Source organism: Carcharhinus amblyrhynchos, chromosome 2 (genome assembly GCF_965287045.1).
Source record: "Carcharhinus amblyrhynchos chromosome 2, sCarAmb.v2.hapA, whole genome shotgun sequence".
Taxonomy (NCBI): domain Eukaryota; kingdom Metazoa; phylum Chordata; class Chondrichthyes; order Carcharhiniformes; family Carcharhinidae; genus Carcharhinus; species Carcharhinus amblyrhynchos.
The window spans coordinates 109,359,855-109,382,059 of NC_137325.1; the positions used below are offsets into that span (position 1 = coordinate 109,359,855).

Genomic DNA, 22,205 nt, shown 5'->3' on the forward strand with positions numbered 1-22,205 from the left:
GATGTTAGGAGATATTATGCCCTCTGGCCATCACATCCATGCCAACTCATTGTCCCTTTCAAAAATGAGAGGTGACATTATTGAGACATATAGGATTCTCAGAGGGCTTGACAGGGTAGGTGCTGAGAGATCATTTCCCCTTGTTGGAGAGTCTTGAACCAGAGGGCATAATTTTGGAGAGTAAGGGGTCACCCATATAGGACGGAGATGAGGATGAATTTCTTCTCTGAAGGTAGTGGAGGTTGAGTCATTAGGTATGTTCAAGGCTGGGACAGACATTTTTATTCAGGAAGATAATCAAGGGTTATGGGATAAGGTCAGAAAGTGGATTTGCCGATTATAATTTCAGATCAATCATAATCTCATTGAACGGTGAAGCAGACTCGATGGAATGAATGGTCTACTTCTGCTCCTGCGTCGTATGGCCTAATGCCATAAGTTCACCCAGTGTGCAGTATGTGCTTAATCAATGAGCCATTAAACACCCATTCACAAATCTTCTTTTGAAAGAAATCCTGTTGTTCCTTCAATCTGATAAGTGTCAATCAGACAGACAATTAAATTATAAGTGACTGAGGCTTCAAACACTTTGCAGTTTTTAATCGAGCACAAATCAACATTGAGACAAACTTGGCTGTGAGCCCAGACAATAAAAGCATTAACTCATTAGAGGGTTATGTGCTAAAAATGGAAGGGAATTGTTGACTTTGCTTGATTGACATAAACATGTGGTTATAATAAGTTGTTCTTTCTCTGATTTCTTTTGTTAATGTCTAAATTATATTCCCACCTTGTGGGTCCTTGTGCATGAGTCGCAAAAACCCAGCTTGCAGGTGCAGCAGGTGGTCAGGAAGGCGAATGGGATGCTGGCCTTCATAGCGAGGGGGATTGAATATAAAAGTAGGGAGGTCTTGCTGCGGCTGTATAGGGCATTGGTGAGGCCGCAGCTGGAGTACTGTGTGCAGTTTTGGGCGCCGTACTTACGCAAGGATATTTTGGCCTTGGAGGGAGTGCAGAGAAGGTTTACTAGGCTGATGCCGGAGTTGAGGGGGTTGAGCTATGAGGAGAGGCTGAATAAACTAGGCTTGTACTCGTTAGAGTTTAGAAGAATGAGGGGAGATCTCATTGAGACGTATAAGATGATGAATGGGATGGATAGGATAGAGGTGGAGGGACTCTTCCCGCTCAGAAAGGACAGTAGGACTAGGGGGCACGGCCTCAAGATAAAGGGGGGGGCAGTTTAGAACGGAGTTGAGGAAGAACTTCTTCACTCAAAGGGTGGTGAATCTCTGGAATTCTCTGCCCGTTGAAGTGGTGGAGGCTACCTCGCTAAATATTTTTAAGAAGCGGGTTGATGGGTTTTTGATAAGAGAGAGGGTTAAGGGTTATGGGAAGAGGGCGGGAATGTGGAACTGAGCCACGACAGATCAGCCATGATCTTATTGAATGGCAGGGCAGGCTCGAAGGGCCAGATGGCCTACTCCTGCTCCTATTTCTTATGTTCTTATGTTATGTTCTTATACCCATCTTATCCATGTAACTGTCTAAATGCTTTTTAAAAGACAACAATGTCTCCACCTCTACTACTACCTCTGGCAGCTTGTTCCAGACACTTACCACCCTCTGTGTGAAAAAATTGCCCCTCTGGACACTTTTGTATCTCTCTCCCTCTCACCTTAAACCTATGCCCTCTAGTTTTAGATTCCCCTACCTTTGGGAAAAGATATTGATTATCTAGCTGATCTACACCCCTCATTCTATCTGGTCTATCTAGCCTCTCCTTATAACTCAAACCATCAAGTCCCAGTGTCATCCTAGTAAATCTTTTCTGCACTCTTTCTAGTTTAATAATATCCCGTATATAATAAGGTGACCAGAACTGTACACAGTATTCCAAGCGCACCAATATATTGTACATCTTCAAGAGCTCCCAACTCCTGTATTCAGCATTTTGACCAATAAAACCAAGCAGGCTGAATGCCTTCTTCACCACTCTGTCCACCTGTGATTCCATTTTCAAGGAGCTATGAAATGTACCCCTAGATCTCTTAGTTCTGTAAATCTCCCCAACACTGTACCATTAACTGAATAAGTCCTGCCCTGGTTCAATCTACCAAAATGCAACACTGTGCACTTATCTAAATTAAACTCCATCTGCCATTCGTCAGCCCACTGACCCAATTGATCAAAATTCCTTTGCAATCGGAGGTAACGTTTTTCACTGTCCACTATGCCACCAATTTTGGTGTCATCTGCAAACTTACTAACTGCGCATCCTATATCCTTATCCAAATCATTAATATCAATGACAAATAACAGTGGATCCAGAATTGATCCCTGAGGCATACCACTGGTCACAAGCCTCCAGTTTGAAAAACAACCCTTTACAACCACTCTCTGGCACCTGTCACAAAGCCAATTTTGTATCCATTAAGCTACCTCACCCTGGGACTCATGAGATTTAACCTTATGCAACAACCTCTCATGTGGTACCTTGTCAAAGGCCTTGCTAAGGTCCATGTAGACAACATCAACTGCGCTGCCCTCATCTACCTCCTTAGTTACCCTTCAAAAAACTCAATCAAATTTTAAGGTATGATTTTTCACTCACAAAACCATGCTGACTGTCCCTTTCATATCTAAATGCCTGTAGATCCTGTCTCTCAAAATACCTTCCAGCAACTTACCCACTACAGATGTGAGGCTCACCAGCCTATAGTTCCCAGGCTTTTCCCTGCAACCCTTTTTAAACAAAGGCACAACATTTGCCACCATCCAATCTTCAGGCATCTCACCTGTGACTATCGGTAATTCAAATACCTCTGCTAGGGGACCCGCAATTTTCTCCTTCACCTCCCACAGTTTCCTAGAATTCACTAGTCTTTCGTGACTGTTTGCACATTCTCTCTGTGACTGTGTGGATTTCCTCTGGGTGTTCCAGTTCTCTCCCCTGCTCCAAAGATGTGCAGGTTAGTTGGATTATCCGTGCTAAATTGCTCCTGAGTATCCCAAGTTGTGTAGATTAGTGAGGTAAATATGGGGGGTTACAGGGATAGGGCAAGGGTGCGCCTGGGTACGATGCTCAGTTGGAGAGTTGGTGTAGACTTGATGGGCCAAATAGCCTTTTCTCCTGTAGTGATTCTATGCAACATGATGGCACAATGGTAAGGGTATTGTCTCACAGTGCCAGGGATGCAGGTCCAAATCTGACCTTGGATGACTGCCTGTGTGTTATTTGCATGTTCTCCCCATGTCTGTGTGGGTTTCCTCTGGTGCTCCGGTTTCCTCCCACAGTCCAAAATTGTGCAGGTTAGGTTGATTGGCCATGCTAAATTGCCCTTAGTGTCCTAAGACATACAGGTTAGTGCGGTAAATATGTGGTGTTTCGGGGTAAGCCTAGGGGTAAGAGTTGGTGGAGACTAGATGGGCCAAATGGCCTCCTTCTACACTGTAGGGGTTCTATAGATCAGTAGCAGAAGGGAAGCTGACTGAAACTGGTAATGGGGCTTTTACTGCAAACCCTGGTTAAGATAGACAACGCACCTTGGAATAGCTTCATATAAACTCAATGGATGTTGGCTACCTGGAGCCTAGGCCTAGTGAGGACAGTAGTAAGTTTAATTTGGACCTCAGCTGGCTAATTCCCAGGTACACAGAGCTGGGAGAAAGCAAGAGGTCTATTAAGAAAGTCGGATTTAGAACATGAATATTACCTGTTTAAGTTTAATTTCAGAGATATTCTTAATCAAAATGTTTTTGGCCAAGTAACGTACATTATGAACATTTCTTATGTTACAGCAGTGTTGTAAAACTGATTAAAATTAACAGTGCACAGATTTCTTTTTTCCTGAAATCTCTATTATTACAGTTGGGTGAGGTGACCCAATGGACCATTTTAGCTCTTACCATTGTGCAAAGTTTAGCAGAGCAAGCACTGAGTCAGTTCCTAGTTACTCCATAACTCAGAATACATCTATGGAAGTACAGGTGCTGCAAGTTTCCACACGACACTCTTGGGATGTTTGTTGGTCGGGTGGTGTGTTGGGGGCTGAGTGGTATAGAGGGAGACAGTCAGCTGGGTTCGCTCTTCTATCTAGTCTAGTGACACTTTGTGCAAAGTGAAAACAAGGATTAAGCTGGGCTGGTGAAATCAGCATGGCCACCTTTGTCCTCTGTCTCATTCTCATCAGCACAATGACCACTCAGGTGACTAATGTCTTTAGAACCAAACCCTTCAATGTCAATGTCTTCAGGAATGATGGGGAGAAAATTTTGAAGGAGCAAACAAAATAAAACAAGGAATGTTTGGATCATAGAATCCTTACAGTGCAGAAGAAGGCCATTTGGCCCATTGAGTCTGCACTGACTCTTTGACAGAGCATCTTACCCAGGCCCTGTTCCATAACTTCACACATTTATCTTGCTAATCCCCTTAATTTACACATTTTGGAGAGTGATAAAGACCAATCCATCTAATCTTTGGAGTCTTAACTGCTGATATAAAGATGTGTGGATGGTGTTGAAGGAGCAGTTAACTCATGCGCAATTCAAAAATGTGATTTAGGTTTGTTATAGAATCTTTACAGAGCAGAAGGAGACCATTCAGCCCATCGAGTCTGCACTGACTCTGACAGAGTAATTTACCAGGTTCTCTCCCCTGCCTTATCCCTGCAAACCCATACATTTAGCACGGCAAATTCATCTAACCTACACATCTTAGGGACACTATATCAAGGAGTAAATATAAATTGGACATTCTATGACTATTGCCATTTGACTGATTTGAGGGGCTTAGGCCACAGCAGTTGCCGCTTATTATTTTTAGTTGAGGATAAATTTGTTCACGAACTAAAAATATAATTGGGCAACTGTGAGTGATGATTAAAGGGTGAGTCCGAGGCTGCCTTCAACATGAATGTTGCTTTCCCATGCCTTGGCGAGTTATTGAAACACAACTGCAAAGTTGCATAACAATTGCTTCTGTCAACCTTAAAAATCCTACGGTGCAGAAAAAGGCCATTTGGCTCATCGAGTCTGTACTGACCACAATCCAATCCAGGCCCTACCCCCATGTCCCTACCTATTTACCTGCTAATCACTCTAACCTGTGCATCTCGAGACACTAAGGGGTAATTTTAGCATGGCCAATAAACCGAACCCGCTCATCTTTGGACTGTGGGAGGAAACTGGAGCACCCAGAGAGAACTCACACAGAGGAGAATGTGCAAACTCCACACAGACAATGACCCAAGCCAGAATCGAACCCAGGCCCCTGGAGTTGAGAAGCAGCAATGATAACCACTGTGCTACCCGTCCTATTCACAATAGCAGTCATCAACCGTTGTTTCCTGTTACAAAGCCAACTTTGGATCCAATCCGCCACATTACCCTGTATCCCATGGGCTTTTACTGTTATGACCAGTCTGCCATGTGAGACCTTGTCAAACACTTTACTAAAATCCATATAGACAACATCCATTGTTCTACCCTCATCGATCCTCCTTATCATTTCCTGAAATAATTCAATCAATTTTGTACAGCATGATCTTCCCTTAACAAAGCCATGCTAACTATCCCTAATAAGTCCATGTTTTCCTAGGTGACATTTTCTCCAATCTCTCAGGATTGATTCTAATAATTTGCCCATGACTGAATTAAGACTTTCTGGCAAATAATAGATGGCAATTATTTCCATGTGCTGCTGAGAGCCAATGACTGAGTGCAGAGTAAGGAGGAAGAGATAGAAGGGAGTGGAAGTGAGTTTTAGTGAGGAAAGCGGGCTGACAGTGGTGTAAGAGAGCTGCTTAACTCCTGCATGTTGTTCCAATCTGTTCAAGAGGAGAGTTCGGGCTGCACAGAGAGAGAGAGAGGTTATAGACTGAAGTTTGTTTTTTTTTGGCAGTGAGCTGAAGACTGGCCAGTTTGACGGCAGTTTAACAGTCGGGGGATGGCCAGGGTCTCGGCAGGCAGTAATCGGGGGAGAGTTATCGCTTACGTCCACTTGTATATCGACACAGATTAAACCCAGAGCACTGCTGGCTGCCTATTCCTGGGGGGGCATCTTCGTCCCAGCGCTGACTAGACTAACAGCAGCAGCAGCAGGAGGAGGAGAACTCCGCGAGAATTGGAGCCGACTTTCCCTTACCGGTCTGAAAGCAAGTCCGGAGAAAAGTCCAGGGGAAAAGTGGGCTTTTTTTTGTCTTGGATCGCCTTGCTCTGCGACTCCATGAAAGCGGCTGGCAGCTAGCGGAGCGGCTGTGGGAGCGGCGACAATGTACCTGTACGGCCAGGAGGAACCAGAGGAGGTAAAGGGGGAGGGGGAAGGGGGAAGAATGAAAAGATATTGAGTACTGTCAAGATCCATCCCAGACAGTGGGACAACCCAAATACTGCTCACTTAGAGCAGCCCACTGCCAGAGCCTCGTTACATACAATTTTATTCAGGGAGTTTCCAGATGTATTGTTGACCCCCCTCCTCCTTTTTGGGAACTTAATTCTTGTAGCCACAGTTTTTTTTTGTTGTTTTAATCGCAACATTCCCGGAAAGAAAATCTATTCTGGGCGCAGTGTGTGATTTAGTTTTTGGATGTTATTGTAATATTCTCCTCAGTGCAGCAGAATGATTCTATTATCAAGTGTTGGCGCCTGGGAGTAAAGAGAAATCTAGCCTCCCCCCACCCACCCTTTGTGTGCCCTCGTTAAGTGCCATGCTGGAAAATGGAATATGTTCCCCTTTTACATTCCTTTTGTGGGAAGTGAGTGTAATTCCAGCAAGGCCAACATTTATTGTGGTTTGAGCTGAATTGATGAATCGCTGTGATGCATGTGGCATAGGTACACCCACGGTGCTGTTGGGATTTCCAGGATTTTAACCCAGTGACAGTGAAGGAACAGTGACATCCTTCCAAGTCAGGTCCGGCAAGCTTAGCTGCTCAACAAAGTTCCTCCAGCTCAGTCATAAACATGTCTGCTGCGGTCTTAGACCATCAGTTAAAAAATGTCATTGCTAAATTTTCAGTAAGAAATCTCTCAACACCAGGTTAAATTTTCAAGCAGTGTTGTGTACAAGAGGTAGCAAACTGGATCAAGACTTTTCCAACATATTTTCACAAGTGAACTTTCGCACCTTGTAGTCATCCCATCTGTTTGGACTTGATTCAAATCCAGGGCAACATTTTTGTTTTGGGTCAGGGTCATCTCTGGGCCTCCAGAGAGCTTGAATGTCAGCTGGAAAACTCCAGTTGGTGTGCAAAGGCTTAATAGTTCCCATAGTTACCTCAATTCCCTACTTGATTTGGTTAAACAGACCGAATGCTGCCAATGTGGACGGAAGGCAATATCCACCTTCATTCCCTAATCCTAGGAGCTTTCAAAATTCTGTCCCTAGTTTCCAGAATTGAAAGGGCGGTATGCAAATTCATAGAACCATTCGGGTCGCCACAGCCATAAACAAACAGTTCATTTCTAATTAAGCCTATTCTAATTATCCATAGTTTGCGATTATGAATGAAAATGTTATAAACACAGGAAGCATGATTTATTTGCCTAGTTATCTTCCCTTGTTGGCTCCTCTGTTCATCATACTGCGTGGGACTTTATGGCCTCGCTCAAGCGAGACCAGAAATTCCTACCCGAGGTCCACACAGATTCGTGTTGTCCGACCCTCGCCCGCTCTGATTCCGTGGCAAGTGAGATGGGAGAGTTCCTGCCACCGGTTGGTATAAAAGATTGGGTTACATGTGTAATCATGGGGGTGATTTTCAGCCCTCGCTCTCAGTCTGCGGGAATGGCCGTGCACACTCAAAAGCCAGAAAGCTTGATTCACACCAGTGAGTTCCCACGTTCTGATCTATCCAGCACCTCACAAGTGAAGTGGTGTGAAATATGCCACGGGACCACTGAAAGCAAATTTTAATATAGAATCATGCCGTTAGCAAGCATTCTCTCCGGAACTAACTCAGTCACCGGATGTTCATTGGGCATTTTACAACGGGTTCATCGAGATGTGAACCTGTCGTGGGGGTTTGCCCGAGACTTAAAGGTGAGTATAGCCTCTGGGGGAGAGGGACATGGCCAGGCAGTGGATTGGGAATGCCCCTGGCACAACTTGGCACAAGTCAGATCAATGCCTTATCTTGTCAGCTTGGATCTTGTTTGTGTCTTTGGGGTGGGGGGGGATCAAAATTGGATTCAGTTGGATTTTGAATTTTTTTTTGGCGAAAGCAAGGAATGAATTTGGGTTTGCCTGGTCCATTCAGAGCATTGGCTCTGCAACTTTAAGGATGGAGTAAAAAATTAAAAACAAAATTTGGTAAGATTTCTGTAATGACTTCAATCAGGCCATTGAGGTTGGTCTGTTGGAGTATGAACTCCCTGATTAAGGATCTAATTGGTGGGTCAATCGGGGAGTCTTTGCCTTGTAATTAACCAGGAGTGTCAGTTCCTCTGACACCCACCCGAGGCGGACTAACTACTAGCAATCTGTGTACCGCTGTTAGAGCTATAAATAAAGGGATTTAAGTGAAGGGACTTCTGCCTCCACAGACTTATTACAATTTCCCCCCATACCTCCATGGTTTGTATGAGCCCACGTTAAATGTGCCGCTGGACATTCCTACTGTGGGAGTCATTGCAGCTAGGCTTGATTACGTTCACATTCCAATGTCTTAAGCAGAGATATTTTTGAGCAGAGCATTATTTTATAGTCTGCAGTGAGAAACTTAGCTGCTGTTTCCTCTCACCCCTGGGCACCAAAGGCAATTATAGCTTGCCATCTCAAATTGGCTACGTTAGCATGAACCAGGCATAAAACTGGCAGCATTTTATGTTTGTAAGATCAAAGTACATTAGCCAACTTGAATCATGGGAAATGATATTCCTAGCTTTCTTGTGCCTTTTATCCCCACTTAAATGTTTCCTGACCTCCACTGAACAGCAGTGAATTCCTACTGTGGTCACAATCTGTGAAACGAAGTGGTTAAGAAAGCCCCATGTAATTACTGTGATATCTAATGTAGGTGTCACATCATTGTGTCTGTTATCCAGGATATGAAAGTAGCATTTGTCTGAGGTCACCATATCTCATCATCTAATCAAAACAAATGACATTTTAACTAGGGAAAAATGAATCTTGATGAAGAGGGAGTTCAGTTATGCACAGAGAAGAGACGCTGGGATTGCTCTTAGAACACAGAAGGTTTTAAGGACAGATTTAGTGTTTAAAAATTGGGGAGAGGTTAATGAGAGTAAATCAGGAGAGACTATTTCTACTGACGAGGGTTGAAAACCAGAGGGCACAAGTTAACATATGTAAACCACTGCATATAGTTCACAAGTTTGTGGGAATGTGATTTACTCATTATATGTGAGAAATACTGTATCTATTAGACTCCTTAATCTTTAAGATTTGGAAGAGATGAGGAACGAGGATCCAGATCTAGTTTAAAGACTGATGGGAACAGCATTGCATGATGCCACATTTTTCCAAAATCTAATATAGAAAAAGACTGACGGATCATCTGTATTTAGTGACCAGTTAATTGAAGTAGCCTGAAGCCTCATCCACAGTTTGCTTTGTTAACAACTGAAACAGACTGGCAGTGGAGACTTTGGACAACTTCAGCCTATACTTCCTTGTGCTTTTAAGAACAGATAATAAAGGATGGACTGCACTCGAGAGGCTCTTGGCTGCTCTGGTAAATAGGTAACAGCAATTAGCAATTAATTGCCCATAATATCCTGTTGTTTATTGTGTTGTGAACAGCCTGTTTGCAATTAAGTTGAAAATGGTAAATGGCCGGTTTCATGAAGTGTCTGCCCTGAAGAACTAGAGATGGGGGCTGTCAATGACAAGAATTACAGAAGGTGAAGAGAAATTTCTTTACACAATGAGTTGTCATGATCTGGGATGTATTGCTTGAAAGGGCGGTGGAAGCGGATACAAAAATATCTAAAGGGCAAAAAATGACAGGGCTCTATGCAAAAAGCAAAGGAGTGGATCTAAATGGATGGCTCTTCATTGGCATCACTGGCACAATGAGAAGCCTTTCAGTCCAATGTGCTGAATGATTTTGTGGAATAAAATGGATTCTTGGAATAGACATGGATTGAGCCAATCAATCAAGGATGATGTGTAACAGTTCAGACTAGGTCATATTTAATATTTGAGCAAAAAAAGAACAAGATTCAATTAAAGCTGAAATGAATAGTTTGGTTATAAATTAATATTGCACCAGAATGAAAAGTATGTTCATTAACATTTCACACTTGTACAAATACTTTCAGTTTATTGTTAGCAAAACCCGACCAATAAATTAAAACCTGATTGGGTGATTAAAGTTGAAAGAAAATGTAGACTCAGCCAAACATATTTTCAAAGCTGCTTTGCAACTGGAACAGAAGACAAATCTGAGGTTTCTGAGAGCGAGCGAGGGAGGAGATGTACAGAGTTACAAATTGATGAAGGTGTTCTAATAGCAATCATAGCCTACGTTTGTATAGCACCTTTTAATAAAGAAAAACATTTTCAAGCCACTTCAGAGAGGCAACCAGACAAAAATAGTTACCAAGCAATAATTTAGTTTTTGGTAATCTTGAGCTTTGCTTCACAAGTGCTCAATTATTTTAGGTATGTTATGAATGTTATTTTTACATTATAAACAGGTTCAAGTCCTGCTGCAGGACTGAAGAAACATTATTGTGGCTTAAAGGATGGGAACAATTTTTTTGTCAGATCTGTTCTTGAGATAGAAACTTGTTTTGCCACATTTTCCAAGAAGCCATTTAAAAAAAAATCAGTGCATTTGGCATGGAGACATGTCCCTTTCTGATGCCCAATCAACACTGAGACTTCAAACTCAAGTGGATAGAGCCATGAAGAAGGCTTATAGTGTGTTAGCATTTATTAACAGGGGGTTTGAATTTAAGAGCTGTGGGGTTATGCTGCAACTATACTGGATGTTGGTGAGACCACATTTGGAATATTGTGTGCAGTTCACTATAAGAAGGATGTGGAAGCGTTGGAGAGAGTGCAGAGGAGATTTACCAGGACGCCGCTTGATTTGGAGGGTAGGTCTTATGAGGAAAGGTTGAGGGAGCTGGGGCTTTTCTCTTTAGAGTGCAGGAGGATGAGAGGTGACTTAATAGAGGTTTATAAGATGATGAGGGGAATAGATAGAGTGGATGTGCAGAGACTATTTCCTCAGGTGGATGTAGCTGTTACTAGGGGGCATAAAATAAGGTTCATGGTAGGAAGGATGCCCTAGGTAGATTCTTTACTCAGTGGTTGGCGTGTGGAATGCACTGCCTGCTGTGATAGTGGAGTCGGACACTTTAGGAACTTTCAAGCAGTTATTTGATAGGCACATGGAGACACTAGAATGACAGAGAAGGGATAGCTTGATCATGGGTTTGGACATAGCTCAGCACAACATCGAGGGCCGAAGGGCCTGAACTGTGCTGTACTGTTCTATGTTCTATGTTTGAACCTTAAGTTGATTATAAGTCTCACTGAGTGCTTATTGACAGCTATAAGATACTGGATGAATACAGTGGTGTGCAGGAGTATTGTAACTCATTAGCCAGATTCTCCCACCTCGTCAGTAGCTTGGATTCTCCAGTTCGGTTGCAGCGAATAGAGATTTGGCCAAGCGCCAATTCTCTATTCTCATTGGCAGCAGTGGCAGAGAATTATGGCCTTTATACTTTATATCTTCAAGACTGGGCTTCCTGCCTTCAAGCTTATTTTTTCCCAGATGCTGCTTAAAAATAGTTTTCAATATTGTAACTCAAATTTCGCTTGACATTGCAGTGCTTTTTAATTCATTTGTGACACTGCATTATGGGGTTTACAATGGGTGTTGATTTAAAGTCTTTTAATAAAATGGAAGATGGTGAATGGACATCGAATGGAGGCCTAGTTTTTGCTTCTGGGTTGGGTGCATAGAGATGGAAAAATTCCCAACTTTGTGAACCCTACCTTTATAAAGGGCCGCCGCAGTTCAGAATTTTGTTCCGGTGGTGAGAGGTTGGGCTGGATTTGATGTCCAGTCTGCTGTCCCCAGAAGGAGTGTGGAGGCCGGTGGGTGCAGAGGTGGGTTGGGTGGAAGGTCTGCCTCTCTGCCCTCGCACTGTGTTGAAATAAGTTTACAAAATGAATTTAAAAACAAAATATTCCCATGCTGTGTATGCCCTACCTCACGTCTTGCTTTCCCACCTCCCATAGCCCTTCATAACCTTAATGCTTCACAATTCCTAATGACCTTTTAAGGTCCCTATGCCAACTTAGTGCCAACTCCTGCCAACCTATGGCACCTAATCACTGTCCTTTGTTCATGCCAACTCATCTTTTATTCTTTGACATCTCCATGGTGGTTTGTTGACAGCTGGACAGTTCCAAATGAGTTTGTGCATAAAAAATGTATAACTATGCTTACTTTTAACAACTTGAGAGGATGACTTGCCTCTCCCAAAGGTATCTTAAGATCATGTCCAAAGAGATACCCTGGATATCCAAAAGAACGAACCAAATTCAGTCCATGGTACTCTGAGAGGAGTCAAAGAAGAACATTTTATCTATTGGGGACACCAGACCAAGTAATAAAAACTTTGGCATTTATGAATATTCTGCAGATCTCTCAATTCTTTGGAAATTGGGAAGTTTTTGAGTGGAACTTCCACAGAGACACAGGGAGACATGCAACTCCATACAGACATTGACCCAAGCTGGGAACCAAACCTGGGTAGCTGGCACTGTGAGGTAGCAGTGCCAACCACTGTCATCCCAAGAGCAAGATGAAAAGCTTTGTCAACATGTCTCTCTTTTTAGCAATATTCAAGTTCTGTCCACCTATCTGACTGCTTGTGAGTTTATTTATAATCTGTTCCATAGGAGAGTTGTAACTTTACAGGTTAAAACTGGACAGCTCTGAAAGTAGGATGTATGATTAACTTGCACTCTTCACTTCTGATGTGGGCAGCATGCACAGGTTGCACTGTCTGATCTTTCGAAATGATTGCCATGAGCTGCCCAGTGGCTGCATGTCCCAGCAAGACATCAAATGTGTTTGAGGCTACCACTGTTCTAAAGCTAGCCTCCAAAGCTTAAAGTCAGCCTGTATCTCTTAAAAGGGAGACGCATGTTGTCTGAAGCAGAAAACTGGAAATCGCTGGGAAAGGCTGAAATACTTCCCTTTCTCTTGCAGGACAAGATGGTAGATAAGCAGAGGGAGCAATGGTAAACTGATGGGAGACAAATATAGCTGCATATCCTTACTGATATGGTGAAAATGATGCTCACCCTTATTAGAGAGGTCATGACTGAGGCATGGCCAGCAACAGGGCCAAAGCTATCATAAATGATGAGATCCTCCTATTTAATCATCCTTATTACATCATGCAATCTGTTCTGATTTAGAAAGCTTAGACCTTATCAGCATATATTTTCTGCTTTCCATTCCACTACTCACTATGACCGTACCTGAGTATCTTTCTCCTGTCAGAGATCCAAGAACCTGGCCAGGCTGTGGGGGAAGATAGTGACATAGTTGTCACACTCAGCCAGCTGCTCAGTTGCTGACCCTGCGCAAGCTTTAGAATACCGATAAGAGGCAGAATTGGCACATAGTTCATGCTGGACATGGGAGAACAGGGTCATTGAGAGAGAATGCTTACTGGATGGTGAGATCACTCACGGGTCCTGTTGCAGAGAAGTTGGATGAGGAGTTTGGGCAATGAACAGAAAAAGGCCGAGGAATATGAAATGCTTGACCGAAGCCTGTGAAAAAGCCTGCTATCGTAGCTGAGGAACGTAGAGAAGTCCATCACCAACTTGGTACAGGGGCTTTGCATTGATCTTGGAGCCTATCCTTTCCAGTATGAAAGAGGCAGTCAAATTCACAAGGATACTTGTGGACTCAGTCCTGGGTCTCAGCAGTCTAGAAATGTCACCTTGCAGATTACTAGGACCGCTGAGTGGTATGAGCTCTAGAGCACAAACCTACTACTCTCCCTCAGGATGGCAGTGTTTGTCCTCCCTCTTGCTACTACCATTCCACCGAATTCCCTTGCTGCTGCCTGTCAGGTAGCCAGCCCAGGCTGCTCCTGCCCTTGCCAAGATGGTGCAGTGCAAAGCCAGGCCTTTTAGAGCTAGAACTGGTTTGAGGTTGTCCTGCAAATTGTCACTGAAAGTGGCAACGCAGGTGGAGAAGGTAATCAAGAAGACATACGGCATGCTTGCCTTCACCGGTCAGGGCATTGAGTTTAAAAATTGGCAAGTCATGTTGCAGCTTTAGTTAGGCTGCACTTAGAATATAGTGTTCCATTCTGATTGCCACACTACCAGAAGGATGTGGAGGCTTTGGAGAGGGTTCAGGAAAGTGTTACCAGGATGTTGCCTGGTATGGAGGGCATTAGCTATGAGGAGAGGTTGGAGAAACTTGGTTTGTTCTCATTAGAATGACAGAGGTTGAGGGGGCAACCTGATAGAAGCCCTCAAGATTGAGGGGCATGGGCTGAGTGGATAGTCAGAAGCTTTTTTCTAGGATGGAAGAGTCAATTACTAGATGGCACAGGTTTAAGGGGCAAGGTTTAAAGGAGATGTATGAGGCAGACTTTTTAGAGGGTGGTGGGTGCCTGAAACTCATTGCTGGGAGAGGTAGTGGAAGTAAATACGGTAGTGATTTTAAGGGGCGTTTTGACAAATACATAGGATGGGAATAGAGGGATATGGTCCCTGGAAGGGTAGGGGTTTTAGTTAAGTTGGGCAGCATAGTCTAAGCAGGCATAGAGGGCCGAAGGGCCTGTTCCTGCGCTGTAATTTTCTTTGTTCTTTGTTCTTCAGTGAAAATCAGCAACCTTCCACCATCCATGCTGCAGCCTCTGAGGAAGGATTGCATACAAACACATGGAAGACAGGCACTAATAGAATGATACCTTTCCAGTGCCTCATTTTGAAAATATGGTGATCAGAATAGCATGCAGTATGGTCTGCCCAATGTTGGATACAGGTTTACAATAGATTTGTTGACTTTTTTGTGTGGAATATTTTGATGGTTTAATTTCTAACTGATTTTGAATGATAGTTTTGCCATGGCTTTTATTTTTGCATTGTGGTCAAGAACATTTTGTGATGGGCAATAACAGAAAAAAGGTTGTGTGATACTGATATTAAATGGGGAATTGGTTTGTGTTCGCTGTGCCACAGTTAGATGAGTCACTCACAGACAGCCTAACTGAAAAGGAATGTGCCGATTAACTCCTGTCTTCCTGCTTCCATTCTTCCTCTTCCTCTTGCTTGTCTGGTAGTGTATGCTTTCTGGCAGGCAGGGTCTGTTCCCTCATGATGGCAGAGTTGTGCAGCAGCCCACGGCAAATCTCAACACGTGCTCCGCAACACCACTGCCTGTGGATTTCAGCCTCTTCATCTACGCAAACCACTAAAACCCCCCACATTCACAGAACCTGAAAGTAGTTGATGATCCCTTTAAGGGCTGCTGGTGTAGGGTGGAGAATGGAGAGTTTAAGGTTATTTATTCATGTCACAAGTAAGCTTGCACTAACACTGCAATGAAGTTACTGTGAAAATCCCCTAGTTGCCACATTCTGGCCCCTGAGGGAGAATTTAGCAAGGCCAGTGCACCTAACCAGCACATCTTTCAGACTGTGGGAGGAAACCAGAGTACTCGGTGGAAACCCACAGAAACTCGGGCAGAATTCTACACAACAGTGAGAATCAAACAGTGGGAATCAAACCTGGGTCCCTGGCATGGATGCGGCAGTACTAACCACTGCTGGTGTGAAGAGAAGGTGTTGGACCCCTGCTAACTCCCAAGATGGCAACATTGCTGCCTGCACCAGAAACGTTAGCTTACTCAAAACTGCACAAATGAATGTGCCATCTTGGGAGTGTGTTATGCTTAAATTGTAAATTGTGCCATAGGAAAAATTTATGTAATCTTCAAACCATTGGAACTATATACCAAAAGATGTAAGTGCAGATTAAGTAATGACCAGCTGTTGCTGGAGAGATGCAGGGGGATTTGATTCAGACTTTTAAAATTACTGTGACCATTAGACTGATGATGTACAGAGATCTTCTTTGAGTGGTGGGATCAGGTAGAAGAATGGTTCCTGCGTTTAAATTAAGAATGACGGGTGGGAAGCTAGATCATGGAACTCTTATTTGCTTGGAAGATGTGCCTATGGAGACATTGGTGATTGATTCCATGCCCCCTCAAGGAGGAGCTGAATTTATTATCAGAAAACTACAACAGCGCAACAGGAAAAGTAAGATTGAGAAAACATTATTTAATGGGATGTGGGTGTGACTAGCAAGATCAGTATTTGTTGCCCCAGTTGGAAGAGTCAATCGCATTGATGTGGATCTGGAGCTGTGTGTAGGTCAAACCAGGTAAGGACAACTGATTTCCTTTCTAAAAGGACATTTTGGGCAATGTTTAATAATTTGGGCTTCTGAGAGCTTACCCGATTACCTTCGAAGGGGTTTGAGAGGATGTTTTGGCAGAGGTTTCCTGAATCAGCTATGATTCACTGGTTATGTTGTCTCTGCCAGGAGATTGTGAAGATGCGTGGCGAGTGAGGAATGAGCCCAGAAAGAAAGCCAAGATAAAAACATATAGATCAATTCATCATGTGCTGTTTGATGAATTAAAGTGGTTATGATGAATGAATGTGGTGTGTGGTCAATGTTGTATTAACAGTGCATGTGGAGTTAGTATTACTAAAGCGTTCTTGCGGTGATTTAAATTATCTCTTGTGGTTGTGTATTTCTATGCCTTGTTTGCTTAAGCATTGTGCAGGAATGTTGCCCTTGCTGAGCACATAGCAATGGTTGGTGTGATTAATTGAGATGTATATGACTCAGTGTATGAGACGAGAAAGGTACTTTTCTAACTGCAGGCCTGTGACAAGCAGTTTTACACAAGGATCAGTGCTGGGGCCTCTTGTTTGTAATATATATATATAAATGGTTTGGAGGAAGATGTAGGTGGTCTCATTAGTAAATTTGCAGATCATACAAAAATTGGGGGAGTAGTGGATAATGAGGATTGTCAGAGGATACAGCAGGATATAAATCGGCTGGAGACCCAGGCCGAAAAATGACAGGCAACTTAATGTGAAGTGATGTGATTTGGGAGGTCTACTGCAGAACAAAAGTGTACAGTAAATGTTAGAGCCTTTAGAAATATTAGCATACAGAAGGATCTAGGCATGCAGATCCACAGTTCTCTGGAAGTGGCAACTCAGGTGAATGAAGTGGTCAAGAAGGCGCATGGCATGCTGGCCTTCATCGGTCAGGGTGTTGAGTATAGCAATCGGAAAGTCATGTTGCACTGTTTGGTTCAGCTTCATTTGGAGTATTGTGTACAATTCTGGTTGCCACACTACTGGAAGGATGTGGATGCATTGGAAAGGGTGCAGAAGAGATTTACCAGGACATTGCCTGGTTTGGAGGATATGGACAATGAAGAAAGGTTGAACAAACTTGGATTGTTTTCATTGTTTTGAGGATGAGAGGGGACCTGATAGAGGTTTACAAGATTGACAGACTTGGATAGAGTGGATAGTCAGGGTCTTTTCCCCAGGGTCGCAGGGTCAATTACTCAGAGGCATAGGTTGAAAGTGAGTGGGGTAATAATTAAAAGAAATGCTTTCTCACGGGGGAAAAAAGGTTTTTCACACAGAGGGTGATGAATGCCCAGAACGCATTACAGAGGAGGAGTGGGAAGCAAATTCTATAACAACGTTCAAGAGGCATCTGGATAGATACATGAATAAGCAGGGAATAGAGGGAACATTTATGAAAATATTAGATTCGAGAGGCATTTGTGTCGGCACAGACTTGCTGGGTTGAAGGTCCTGTTTCTGTGCTGTGCTGTTCTTTGTTCTTGTACATGTTCAATACTTAGAAAATGTGGCTACTTTTGCATTGCAAAGAGGGAGTATCAAGTTGCTATTGGCAACACTGGCATGGCTGTTTCTATGCTAACAGTAATGCAATGATCACACACTAGTCACAGGACTGCATTCAGTTTTGCATCTCGGGAGGGATATCTTGTCCTTGGAGGAATAGTGCATATTTAGCTGGGAATGTTTTAAATTATAAGAACCCACTTGCTTAAATTAGGCTTGAATTCCCGAGTGTAGAAGATCTATTTAGTTGGAGTTAAGTAGTAGAGGTGCCATTACTGATGGGTCTATTCTGTAAGCTACCAACTTGAGGGAAAGATCTGGAAGAGCAAATTTTCATGAATGTTACAGAGAGGTGCAAGAGGGTTGTGGTAATGGGGGAAGTTCATTTATTTTTAGTTGTCGGGATAGCCGGCAAGGCCAAATGGGCAGATTGAGAACTTGAATTCTATTCAATAAGAATAATTGATATTAGTAAATGTGACAATGAAGATACTGGATTGTTGTAAAAGCTCAAATGGTTTATTGAATATTGGAAGTAAAAATTAAATCTGAGAGGTACCACTGGGAAAGGTCAGGAGATTGGCTGTTGGAAGGAGAGAGTCATGTGATGTCAGAGGCTGTGTCACATACCTGAATGGGCCATTTATTAAAACAATGTATACAGATATTTTGGAGCTTTCCGCCTCGATCTGATTCACTGCCATAAAAGCAAACCATTTGTACCTCCCTTTTACAACCCTAATAAGTCCTTTGTGCTATCATTAAAAAGAGGGAAAGTATTTTTGTTTATAGGGGGCCTATCATAACACGACATTGTAGTTTACATTTAAAGAGTCAAGCACATTGCTGTGCAGTCTGGTATCACTTATAGGCCAGATCAGAAAAGGACGGCAGATTTCTTCCCCAAAGAGCCAGATGGGCTTTTATAACAATTTGATAGTTCTACACTCACCAGTAATCTCTGGATCATTAGGCAGGCCTCTGAATTGTTAATCTGGTAACATTATCACTCAGCTGCTATTCCTTATGTAATTGCTTCAGCTCCAAAATGCTTGCATTATAGCATGTCCCTTTAAATAAACAATGGAAGCAGCCAAATGAGGTCCATGATGCCAGAATCACCAATTTCTGATCCCACCATTGGACAAATGGGTTCCTGCTCCTTCACTGCCACGGTTATGTGCTGCTGCTTACTACCACTCAGTTTACAAAATGACCAAATGCAACAGAGTGGATCTCGGGTACTGATGGATGGAAAGTACTAGTGTTCATAATGGGTAAAGTGAGGAATACTTGCCTTGTGAGTTACAACTGAAATGAGGTGGCAACATGGGATGGGGGAGGAAGAAAGAGAAGAGGGGATTATGTGCAGAAAGAGAGGAAGAACCTGTTTTAAATCCTGACTCTCTGGAAACAATGGTGACAGGGCTGAAAATGATATGCCAGTGTGCATGTGTGTACAATAGAAGTCTTGCAATGGCGTTACCTACATCATGGAGGAATGCTCTGATTTGGAGAATGGCCATTTCAAAGGGGCTTAATAATGGTGGGGGACAGTCTCCCATGGAGATTCTCATTATCATTATTCCTTGCTTTGCTCTACAAACAGTGAAAGAGAAACTTGCAGTGAATTGGTAATGATCCTTTGGAAAATTTGATGTGGTTGACTGTTCATAATTTGTGCAACTGAGGGCTAGACAAATGTGCTCTGTAATAGTTAATGGAGAGTCCAGATCTCTCAATATCAAAGTGATTTCTTCTTGTCTTTGATCATGCACTTTTCCTGAAGGCATTGACTTATCATGGAATATAGTTCAATTGGCGCTGGCTATCTTCCAGTGCTTTGCCTATGTTTTTGTTCCTCCATGTTCTGAGTATGAACAGTGAGTGTTGGATGGCTATTTGGCAATAGAACTACTGGATTGTTTCTCTTGGTAGATTTTAAGTCGTGGATACTGGCAGTAAAAGTTGAATTTATGGTGACCACCAACCTCTTCATAGGACTCCTGAACTGAAACTAGCTGTGGAACTACAAAGCCTTTGGATTGTTACCCTTAGATTAACATGAACATTTGGATCTGTTCTGTCAAACAGTATGAACAATAGCAGCCATGTTTGGGATCTCAGTAATCTTTGAGTCTTGACAGTCAAATGATTAAAGTGTGCATAATTTCAATTTTCAGATTTTAGTTGTTGAGACACTCCTTAAAGCACTTAAGTTCAGACGATTGCTATCACACTGTAAAATTTTAACAGTCATGAAAAGCTCATTAATCCTGTTCAACTACCAGAAACATTAGGCTAATGAGAGAACTTACTCAGACATCCCACGTGTTGGCTCCAGACACTTTCATAACATCCATACCAAATATAAGTGTTGTGAATCAGCCACCACCTTGGTTTTTTTTTGTTTGCTTCAAATGTCTGTGCAAGGCCAAGGTTTGTGGGGAAAACCTAAAATGCTCTACATATATGGTGGGTGATAGCTTTGAGCTGTAATAATAATAAAAAATGTTTTAAATGAACCAAATAGTATGATGTACTTTAAATTTATACATAGTAACATGGTTGTGCACAGATTTGGACTAGGTGATAAGCAAAGATGAATGCAAGTGCAGTGAAAGAGCACAGTCCTAAATTATGGGGCTGTTACTGGCAGTCAGTCCTCACTGAGGCTTTGGCATGCACAGAAATATTTCCTGAGGCAGACAAGATTTCATTTGCTGGATTAACAGGAGAAAGAATTGAGAGGGTGGAAGAATTAACTGCTCAGTGGGGTGCTGTCAATGTTTCTCCCTCACGCCTTTTACGATCATTTCTCTAATGGACTTTGCTCATCTTACTTAATTTACCGGGGGAAATTATGAACTCGTTTTCCTAAATCAGAAGAGTCTACCTGATACATTTTGACTCGTTGACTTCCTTCAGTCTATTGTTCTTCTGAGCTAATCACTCAGGAACAACTATGTTTTGGATAGCCCATCTATTGATACTGTGAGGCAACATAATCATGCTAATTGACAGAACATTTATTGACATTGGCTAGAATCAACACGGGAAACCAAAGGGGTGGCCACAGCCGATAAGGGTTATCACTTGACTACATGGCTCATGATTCCAGTACCTTGAAGAATGCATGCAATGAAAATTATGATGCCTGATGCAATGTGATAGAACTAATAATTAGCATGCTGAAACAATACTGCTGCTGCCTGAACTGCTCTGGAGGAACCTTGCAAAAACTTGGCACAAGAAATAGGAGCAGGAGTAGACCAGATGGTCCGTCGAGCCTGCTCTGCCATTCGATATCACCATGGCTGATTTTGGACTTCAATTCTGTTTTCCCATCTGCTACCCATATTCCTTGAGACACCAAAAATCTGTCTAACCCAGCTTCAAATCTATTCAACAAAGGAGCATTCACAACCATCGGGTAGAGAATTCCAAAGTTTCCAACCCTTTTAATTGAAGTAATTTCTCTTCATCTCAGTGAGTACCCTGAGACTGTGCTCCCTGTGTTTTTAGATTTCTGACCAGCAGAAACAATACTCTCCATCAAGTCCCTTCAGTATTTTGTGAGTTTCAGTATGCTCACCTCTCATTCACAGAGGCCCAGCAATCTGCACTGGCTACAATCCCACCCAGCCCCTATCCCCATAGTCCCACACATCCACCCTGCAATTCACCATGGCTTATCAATCTAACCCACACATCTTCTGAACTCTAAAGAATATAAGCCCAATTTACTCAACGTTCATCATAAAACAACCCCCTAATCCCAGGGTTCAATTTATTTGGCTTTTGCTGTGTTGTCCCTAATGCAAGTATATCTTTATTAAATATGGAAACCAAAACAGCACACTATACTCCTGATGTGGTCTCACCAAAACCTTTTGAACCCATATATGGATATTAGAGAGCAACATTGTATTCAAATATCCTTGCAACAAAGGCCAATATGCCATTTGCCTTCTAATTGTGTCCTGTACGTGTATGCTAAATTTATGTTCCTTGTATGAGTACGCCCAAGTATCTTTTGAATATCAGCATTTACAATTTTACCACCTTTTTTAAAAAAACAATTCTTTTCTATTCCTACGACCAAAGTAAACAACTTCACACTTCTCTACATTATACTGCATTTGCCATTTTGTTGCCCACATACTTAACCTATCTATATTTTTTGCAGTCTTTCTTTGTCCTCCCTCCAGCTTACCTTTCTGCCTCGTATCATGAGTAAACTTAGATGAAGAGACAGAGTGAGAGTAATGTAG

General features: G+C 42.6%; 1 protein-coding gene across 7 annotated transcripts in view; it reads left to right on the forward strand.

Moving 5' to 3' along the window:
* The window catches only part of LOC145357497 (voltage-dependent L-type calcium channel subunit beta-2-like), a 191,678-nt gene that overhangs the window by 68,521 nt on the left and 100,952 nt on the right, over positions 1-22,205 (forward strand). The window contains exon 1 of one of the 7 annotated variants that reach the window (XM_080210909.1): positions 5,837-6,305. The exons of the other annotated variants lie outside the window; for them this stretch is intronic. Within the exon in view, the coding sequence (XP_080067035.1) occupies positions 6,273-6,305 (33 nt within the window). The 5' untranslated portion in view covers positions 5,837-6,272. Of the gene's footprint in view, positions 1-5,836; positions 6,306-22,205 lie in introns of those variants that run through there. 7 annotated transcript variants of the gene reach the window in all.